Raw genomic sequence first — 10,369 nt, forward strand, 5'->3', positions numbered from 1 at the left:
CACATTTCGTTGTGAAATTTTATTAAAGGTTATGACATTAATCTATGGATCATTACTGTATGTGTTGTCCCAAAAAAAAAAAAAAGAAGTGTGAAACATTTTTAACATCTGGAAGCTGGTAATACTGTATAAAAGTAAAAAAGGCAAAGTATAAAAAATAGCGATTCGAACTTCATCAATACTGACCACGCACTGACCAATACCCTCTGGTACTTCCCGGAGGAGGGGCTGTGCGAAAAAAGCAATCATTCATAGATAACGTTTGCCTTATCGAATTCTTCCACCCACGATGGATTGGTGAAAATTTGAAGAAATCATATTTGTCAATGATATCTCGACTAATGTCATAGTTACATAGTAGATGAGGTTGAAAAAATACGCACGTCCATCAATTTCAACCTATGCTAAATTTAGACAACAGATACTCTATCCTACTGTATATCTATACTTACTTATTGATCCAGAGGAAGGCAAACAAAAAATACCAGTGTTATTTCATCCAATGATATCTCATTAAGGGAAAAATAAATTCCTTCCTGACTCCATGAATTGGCAATCGGATTAATCCCTGGATCAACATTCTTCCCATGTATACTTATTTGGTATATCCCTGTATACTTTTCCTTTCTAAAAAGATGTCCAACCTTTTTTTTTTTAACAACTTTATTGAATCTGCCATCACAGTCTTCATGAGTAATGAATTCCACATTGTAACTGCCCTTACTGTAAGGAATCCTTTCCTTTGTTGCTGTTGAAATCTCCTTTCCTCCAACCTAAAGGGATGCCCCGGGTCCTTTGTACTGCCCTTGGGATGAATAGTTCATTCAATCGCCTTCTTATCTGTTCCAGCATTAATTGCAGAAAATATTAAATACAGTTATGCATAACTGCAGTCTGGTCTGTTATAAGGACTTGACATGATGCACTGTTCAGTGTATGTCCATTCAGCAATTGCATAGCAATGTAAAATAATGTCCACAACATTCTATTTTGATATTTTAATGTGAAACACCTGCATTTGGTCAATTAACAATGGATCACTGTAATAGACACTGTTTTTATCTTGTTTTTTTAAACACCTGCACATTGCCTACACACTACCCAATGTACTGTATAGTCTATGCAAAGAGTTTAACTTTTGCCATCAGGCGGAAACACGCAGAGCTGCAACCACACAAATCAGAATCCAGGTAATCAGCGACAGTAAACAAAGGTGTGATTGACAGCCTTCACAGGGAGATGATATAGTGAATGCCGCGTGGAATTGAGCAGACTTCACAGACGCTGGTCCGAGAAAGTGATTCCACAAAGTCACAATACGTTTCAAGGGGTTCTGTGAAGTGACAATATATTATATTTCCTAAAAGGTTGCAAACCACTACTCTGACAATTCACCATTTTGAATGTCGTGGGTGGCATTCCTAAAGTGTATACAGTATATATGTTCATTTATAATGCAGTAACAATTGTCCCACATAGTTTACTGTAGGTCTGTAATCCCTATTAAAACATTTTTTTTACAGCGTCAGAAGCAAGTGGTGCATTTTGGGGTAAAGGGCATCCTAAATTAAATTAAAAAAAACGTCTTACAAATTGAATCTAGACAGAACTGCAGCCAATGTTTTTTTTGTTAAACAAATCTCACAGAAAAATATGAATAACCATGTTAATGTTTTCTGAAGCAACACAGTTTTATTTGTGTAATGTAACAAATCCAAATATTACAAAAAATTATGCGAATAGTTTTTAAGCATTTTTAATATTTATTTTCCAGGTTTGCCATTTATCACTGCACCAAACAAATTTGAAGCTCTTGCTGCTCATGATGCGTTAGCTGAATTGAGTGGTGCCTTGAACACAGTTGCTTGTAGCTTAATGAAGATTGCTAATGATATACGTTTTCTGGGATCTGGACCGCGATCAGGTCTTGGAGAACTTATCTTGCCTGAAAACGAACCTGGAAGCAGCATTATGCCAGGTAATATGGAAAAATAATAATTGTAATTCTTTTCTGGTTTTCTCTAAAGGCAGCTGTAATATTCACCATCAGAAAGCAGAACAAAATTCCCAGTGTGAGCTAAACATAAATGTTTCCTGGGGGGAGTTAGAAGAAAATCCATATTTGTCTTCAAGAATTGCACAGTAAACTTAGAGTGCAAGCGTAGGTTTGATTAACATACGCTCAACCAGTTTTGATTTTATATAAATGATATAGATAGTGTAGGTAATTACACAATAGCTAAAATACAGTACATACACAAGGAAAGACGTACAATAACATTGCTAGCTCATATATACTGTATTGATAGCTAATATACACATACAATACATCAGGGATGGAAAAATCCTGGGTGCCTAAGATCCCCCCTTTGTTGACTATGCTGTGCACAGTGATGACTGACCTGATTGATGGTCATGTCACCGCTGCACAGCTCTGAGGAGAATGGGGGGATTGGATAGGTAGGGGCAGGGTTAGTCAGAGATTTGAGTGTCTGTGTGTGTCAGTGAGGAGAGCTGGGGGACAGGACAGCAGGAGACAGAGTGGCAGGGCTAGCCCGGGGGGCGGAGATAGTTGGAGCTGATAGCTGAGATGTGAGTCTCTGTGTAAGTGTCTCTCTCTGTGTGTCTCTCCCTCTCTGTGTGTCTGTCTCCCTGTGATTCTCTGTGTGTGTCTCTGTCTGTGAGGGTGTCTGACTCTCTGTGGGAGTATCTCTATGTCTCTCTCTCTTTGTGAGTACCTCGCTCTCTCTGTGAGAGTGCATCCTTCTCTCTCTCTCTGAGTGCATCTTTCTTGCGCTCTCTGTGAGAATGTGTTGCGCTCTCTGTGAGAGTACGTTGCGCTCTCTGTGAGAGTACGTTGCGCTCTCTGTGAGTGTGCGTCACGCTGTCTGTGTGAGCGCGTCGCGCTCTCTCGGTGCGATCGCGTCGCGCTCTGTGTGAAAGTCCGTTGCGCTCTTTCTGCGAGAGTCCGTTGCGCTCTTTCTGCGAGAGTCCGTTGCGCTCTTTCTGCGAGAGTCCGTTGCGCTCTTTCTGCGAGAGTCCGTTGCGCTCTTTCTGCGAGAGTCCGTTGCGCTCTTTCTGCGAGAGTCCGTTGCGCTCTTTCTGCGAGAGTCCGTTGCGCTCTTTCTGCGAGAGTCCGTTGCGCTCTTTCTGCGAGAGTCCGTTGCGCTCTTTCTGCGAGAGTCCGTTGCGCTCTTTCTGCGAGAGTCCGTTGCGCTCTTTCTGCGAGAGTCCGTTGCGCTCTTTCTGCGAGAGTCCGTTGCGCTCTTTCTGCGAGAGTCCGTTGCGCTCTTTCTGCGAGAGTCCGTTGCGCTCTCTCTGAGTGCATCTTTCACTCTCTCTGTGAGTGCATCTTTCACTCTCTCTGTGAGTGCATCTTTCACTCTCTCTCTGTGAGTGCATCTTTCACTCTCTCTCTGTGAGTGCATCTTTCACTCTCTCTCTGTGAGTGCATTTTTCTCTCTGTGAAAGCGCGTCGCTCGCTCTCTCTGAGAGGGCATCTCTCTATCTGTATGTGAGTGCATTTTTCTCTCTGTGAGAGTGCGTCGCGCGCTCTCTCTGTGAGAGTGCGTCGCGCGCTCTCTCTGTGAGAGTGCGTCGCGCGCTCTCTCTGTGAGAGTGCGTCGCGCGCTCTCTCTGTGAGAGTGCGTCGCGCGCTCTCTCTGTGAGAGTGCGTCGCGCTCTCCCGCCCTGTGAGAGCGTGTCGCTCTCCCGCCCTGTGAGAGCGTGTCGCTCTCCCGCTCTCTTTGAGAGCTCTCTCTCTGTGAGTGTGCGCAGTGCTCTCTGTGTGAGTGTGCACCGCGCTCTCTGTGTGAGTGTGCGCCGCGCTCTCTGTGTGAGTGTGTGCCGCGCTCTTTGTGTGAGTGTGCGCCGCGCTCTCTCTCCCTGTGAGAGTGCGACGCTGTCACTGGAGACCAGGTTTCTTTACACCTTTTTATACCGGGATCATATGATTGGGCAAAGCAAGGAGGTAAAATAAATTGTAATTTATTTCAGGAAAAGACATACACACAATGTAACACAATTAACGCACTTACTGGGAACGGGGCTAACTAATAAAATCTTCTTTTAAACTCAATTCTCAAAAACGACCTCTGTAGGAGCCCTTTCCAATGACCGGGAGGTACTCACGAAAGTCCTGGAACTGATTTCGGCATGCAATGCCAGCCGCAACAGCTACGTTCTCAAAAGCGGGTCTGAAGCGAGTCTAAATGTCTGAAGCTGGCTCGCGTCTATTCAGCACAGATCATCTTTGAATTTGGCGCTTGGAATCTGTGCTCCTGATTGGCTGCAAGGTTTCTTATGGGTTTCAGTGTCCTATTCACAAACCTCTACAGCCTATCAGAGTGTGGGAATTCTCTTTCTTTTAAACTTTTTACACACAAAAAACACTCACAGCTTTATCCCGGGCTGCATGAGAGTGCAGCGAGCCCCCACACATGCTCTCTGCTACTCGCTCTCCGTGCTGCTAATCCCCCCCCCCCCCCGGTTTCCATCCCCCCTCCCCCCCCGGTCCGTTTGTCACCCCCCCCCACATACACACACACACTTCCCCCACCCCCTACCTTTTGGAGGTGGGGGAAGCTCTGACAGTTCCAGCCCCCGGTGCTGATAGGCTCTTCAGCGCACCACGTGACGCGTCACCGCTCGGGATTGCAATCATCTTGTATCCCCTGCTGGCTGACGCGTCACAGCACGTAGTGAGCCTTGTCGGAAGGAGGCAGCTGGGACAGCCAGACATGAGGTAAGGGGCTGGTGGCCCGCGCACACGCGGCGCCCGCAGCAGGTCCTCAGCCTTACCTGTGAAGTCTCTCCTCCTGCATCTTACTATGCCCTCCCTATTGCTTTTTCTGCTTACTGTTTCCTCGCACCTTTGTGAATGTCTCTGTTCTCTCCAACATCCCCACTCCCCACTGCACCATTATTTATACAATTCTCTCCCAACAACTTCTATACCCTGCAATAAAAAACACCCACACAAATCCTCTATTCACACCATCTATCTACTCCTTCTCGCAAGTGGGGATCTCCCCTAAGCCTGAAGCCAAACATACACACTTGATCTCACTCATGCCTCCCTGCCATCTCTTCCCCTGTAAATGGTGTTAACCTTTTCATTTAATACTGACCTACCTTAAATTTCACCCTACAAATCAAGTATCCCAATAGCCTGCATTCATGGCTATTGTCCCACACCCAGTCACTCCTACCACCCATTGTGACCAAGCACTGCCATCTGCAGCACTTACTCCCTCACCTACTGTCTCTGTAAGTTTCCCATTAAACCTCTTAGATTGTAAGCTCTTCGGGGCAGGGATTTCCTTTCCTATTGTCTGATTTTGCTGCACTTATTGTATTATTATAATTCCCTGTACTGTATTCTTTGTGAAGCGCTGAGTACACTTTTGGCGCTATATAAATAAAGAAATACAATACAATAGAACATACTCCGATATATCCACTTCTGGTTGTGCTACACTGTTGCCCGAAGATTTAAAACTTTTGAACGTACAGTAAAGCTGAATCTTTAAGACATAAACAAAATATATGAAGTTGATCACCACCTTTTTGTCCACACTTCAGGCAATTATCATTACTTTTCTTTACTTACTGTAGTGTATAAAACTCAATGATGTAGGATTTTGTTTTCTATAAGAAGACTTTAGAATTTAAAACAGTTGTATGTGAAAAGTTTCAGCTTTTTTTCCAATCTTCTTCTGAGATAATCACATTGACTCCCATTTTTTCTTGTAAATGAATGATCTTATTTGTCTCTGAAAAGCTTGTAAGATTTTCTAACCATGCCTGTATTTTGTCATTTAAGATGTAATTTTTGATTTATGGTAACATTCATGTTTTCTAAAAATTACATTTACAGTCTCTTAACTGTATGTATTTAAAACAAAAAAACAAAAAAAACTCTTTGTAGGTATCCTCTTAAGTGCAATGTATGACAAAGCTGTTGTTTGGAATTAGGAAGTTGTCGACAAAATTAATCAATTTTCTTTCCGAGACAATCAGCTAATATCTTGTATTATATATTTTTTTAACATGGTTATTTCAGATGGATAGATAACCTATTGGAAATATTTTTTTATTTAATCACTGCCATTAATTAATGGATGTGTAAATAACTGGGTTTTCTATTGTCTGTTATGCACATGATGGGAGGCATATAAATTAATTCATTTAAAGAAATGAAACACTATACAGTATATGCCAAATGCTATAATAACCCAAGTATAGGAGGCAATATGAATTGGTTCAAGCATAGGACACATTTTTAACAAGCACTGATGCGTGTGTTGGATTTATAAAAAGATATGTATATACCTGCAAGCAGATTATGTTTCGGAAATGAATTTCCACCAGGTAGCTGAATTAAATGGCCTCCGTATCTCATTCTTTTTATTATTTTAATTATTTTTAAAAATGCATTGGATTTTCAAAGCAAATACTTAAATTACATGGAAATAAATTGTGATTCATACAAAATTAAGCTGAACGATAAAAAAACAAGTGTTACTTTATATAGTAATTCAGTGTTCTAAATTATCTGTTGGTATTGATACCTTTTTATTGGACCAACAAGAGAATACATAAATAAATACATTTATTTTTTGCAGAGCTTTACAAGACTCGTTGGTCTCCTAAAATGCATTGCACTTTAAGGGGCTTATGCAGAGAGGAACGTTAAAAAAGTTTAAAATGGCTGTAAAATAGCCACAGATTTGCCGTTAGTGAAGGTGTTATGCAGAGAACGTCGTTAACTCATTTCGGCAAAAAACTGCTAATTGCCAACTTTTCCTGGCTATTTGAAACTCGCCATACTAATGCACATATTGGCGTGTTCCAGCGATTCGGAGCTTCTGGAATACCACGCTATATTAGCATGGCGAGTTTCAGGTTCTCGCCACGAGTTTGGCGAGTTTTACAGCTCTGAAAAATTTTCTGGGCACTTTTAAAAATCGCGCCATTTTCTCTCGAGTTTAAGGATTTCTGGCTAGTTTTTTCGCCAGAAGATGGCGCTATTTCCTTATCTATGCTCTCTGCATAAGCCCCTAAATATTCTAAATTTGAGTGATTTTAAATGTAAGTTTACATTTTGTTTCCCTACAGGAAAGGTGAATCCTACCCAGTGTGAGGCTGTTACTATGGTAGCAGCGCAGGTGATGGGGAATCATGTGGCTATTACAATAGGATGCAGCAATGGACATTTTGAATTAAATGTTTTCAAGCCTTTGATTGTAAGATAATATTTTTATGGTACATTTTTTTACTATAACTTTAGGCTTAAATTAACAATTCACGAGTGGGCAACCATTTAGCTTATTATATGGAGGCCACATACTGTAAATAAATGCATGAACATTTCATTAAACATTTGATTTGACTAATCATCACACTCTTTCTTTGACAAAATAAAGCTTAAAGCAGCCATAATATGCTGAGCATCACCTGAAAAGCCTTTGATATAGTCCATGTATCAGCTTTTAAAATGATGCTTTGGTCTCAGTTATCTAAAAAGAATATTTTGTGGTTGGAAGTGTACAATCAACCAACCAACATTACCATAAATAGTTGTATGTATATTTTTGATATATCGGTCCAAAGTAGGTTAATTTACTTTTACAGCTAAACAAAAAAGCTGTCACAATTAATGATATTGGATCAATAAGTATAGATATAGGATAAAGTATCTGTTGTCCAAATTTAGCATAGGTTGAACTTGATGGACCTATGTCTTTTTTCAACCTCATCTACTATGTAACTATGTAATTTACTAAAGCTGCATTCTTCAGGCTATATTTTGGTTAAGCACATTAAACACTGTTCTAATACTTGATCTCAGCAAAGAAGCAAAGCATTATTAAGGGCACCCCCAATGATTGTAGCTAATTATATAAATATCCACTAACTTCTTTCGAATCTCATTGAAGAAATCTGCACAATGAGGAAGACCTCTCACTGTATGTTACTGTGTTAAAGAGCAAAATATTACAAAGTTATAATATTGCTCAGGGATATTCTGCAATGCATCATCTTTTTCACAATAGAATACTATTTGTCCCTCTCCTTTTTGTATTGAGTACAACAAAGCAAATTTTACCAATTAGTCTGTATTGATATGCTCTAATTTATGGCCCCCTCAGAATGCAAACAAATTGCACTTCACCATCTGTTGCACTACTCTGATTTTTTTCTGTTGTAGTTTCTGTCTTGATGGTGTAGGATAGGGGGCGCAAACTTTTTTCCCTGCGCCCCCCTGCCGGCGGTCCCCTCACTCCCGCGCCCCCACTTACCCGCGCTCCAGCGTCATGACATCACGTTGCCACAGCAACGTGACATCACATGACCTCGCTGCGTCATTTTGACGCCGCATTGCCATGGCGATGCAGGAGGAAGCCGCCGGAGCAAAGGTAAGTAAGGTTTACAGAGGCCCTGCAGCTCCCCATGCACTTAATTTAAGTGCCTTCGGGAAGCGCGCGGGGCCTCTGTAAACCCCGCCCCCCCCCCCCCCCGCCGGCAGTCTCGTGCCCCCCCTGGGGGTTGCGCCCCCCAGTTTGCGCACCGCTGATGTAGGAGATAACTCTTTTTTTAATAAGTACATAAGTCTAAGTATATATTATATATATATATATATATATATATATATATATATATATATATATATATATATATATACACATTAATGACACCTGTTTTTTTTTTCAGATAAAAAATGTTTTGAACTCAATCAGGCTACTAGGTGATGCATCTGTTTCATTCGCTGATAATTGTGTTGTTGGGATACAAGCTAATATAGAAAGAATCAACAAACTAATGAGCGAATCTTTAATGCTTGTGACGGCACTTAATCCACATATAGGTAAGAATTTACAGTAAAAAGTACTTCAAATTACCATTCTAATGGTCAGCAGAAAACCATTTAGGGCACAGTTGAACCACATCTTGGGGAAACCGTTAAATACAAATATTAATAGTTGTCTTTTCCCCCTTTTATAGCGCTGGCAGTGTACACAGCGCTGTGCATATAATTTTTACAGGCATGGGTCTTTGCTCCGTAAAGCTTGCAATCTATTTTTTGGTGCTTGAGGAACACGGAGATAAAGTGACTTGCTCGAGGTCACCAAGGAGCGGACACCGTCAGTGCCTTTACTCACTGAGACACTCCTTCCTATCAAAATAACTACTTATATTGTATATATAGTACCATGGAGTAGTTATGCCATGGCTAATTATTGTGAGGGGTCTGTGATAACTGTTAATATAAAAATGTCTATGATAATAAAAATATAGGTACAGTAAGACTCAGATTTTTGTTCATTTGCCCTAATATGTTACTCGTTTCTTACATTTTTATTTATTAGAAACCACATTTGTTAAATTATTTAAATATATTTACACATGATCTATAATATAGATTTTTTTCCCCCTACAGGATATGATAAAGCAGCTAAAATCGCCAAAACAGCCCACAAGGATGGAGCTACATTAAAGGAAACTGCTATTAAACTTGGATTTCTTACATCAGAGCAATTTGACCAGTGGGTTAAACCAGAGGATATGCTTGGTCCCAAGTAATTTGAAACAGACGTTGTCAGACAAATAGTTATCTAAAAAATAAATATTGTATCTTTCTTATTTTTCATTTGATGTAAAAATAATAAAGTTTGAAACTGCAATTCACCCCAAAATATCCTTTATCTAGCATGATGTGGCATAATGTTTCAGTTCAGATACTTGATCTGGTCTTCTTACATATAGAATGCATGTCTGTATCCACAGTGAGGTTACTTAATTGCAAACCCCACTTAAAAAACTTAGATGTATGTGTGGCGAAAATGGGGGTAATCAGCGCATTAATAAAGGCAGTGTTCTTGGCTGGTTACCCCTATTTTGTATTGGGGATGAAGGTGTTAATTTTTCATGCGCTGTACATGTCTTATTTTTCCCTCTGTCCCTTGTTGTCCCTATTTTGCAGGATTGTATGTGTTTGCAGTAGAGTACATCCCAAGCACACTCACATGAAAAATATAATTGTGAGATAAGAGGAACATGTATTTTCAATAAAGTGTATTTTTGCTGCAGGTTTTAAAAAGGGACAAGCAGGATGAAATTGTTTTTTCTCCTGTCATAAAAAATGCATATAAGAACCAAATGTTTTGACACCTATGAACTGGGTCACTTTCCTATGCAAGCTTCAAAGATCACACGCTAGGCCAATGCCTGTGAATCTGGGGCTTTCATATACAACACTTCCCCAGAGTCAGGATGTGAGAATTAGCCAGGATGGATGCTAAATATGAAATCCTGTTGACCATCTGGGCTAGCTCACACCCTGAGTTTTCCTCCCAGCCTGAGAGAC

At 40.6% G+C, this 10,369-nt stretch overlaps 1 protein-coding gene across 1 annotated transcript in view; it reads left to right on the forward strand.

Annotated features, from left to right (window-relative positions):
- The window catches only part of FH (fumarate hydratase), a 94,440-nt gene extending 84,750 nt beyond the window's left edge, over positions 1-9,690 (forward strand). The window contains exons 7-10 of the mRNA XM_075596840.1: positions 1,775-1,978; positions 7,120-7,247; positions 8,716-8,869; positions 9,443-9,690. Coding sequence (XP_075452955.1) covers positions 1,775-1,978; positions 7,120-7,247; positions 8,716-8,869; positions 9,443-9,585 — 629 coding nt within the window. The 3' untranslated portion in view covers positions 9,586-9,690. The remainder of the gene's footprint in view (positions 1-1,774; positions 1,979-7,119; positions 7,248-8,715; positions 8,870-9,442) is intronic.
- The last annotated feature ends 679 nt before the right edge of the window (positions 9,691-10,369 follow it).

This window comes from Ascaphus truei, chromosome 4 (assembly GCF_040206685.1).
Source record: "Ascaphus truei isolate aAscTru1 chromosome 4, aAscTru1.hap1, whole genome shotgun sequence".
Lineage (NCBI taxonomy): Eukaryota > Metazoa > Chordata > Amphibia > Anura > Ascaphidae > Ascaphus > Ascaphus truei.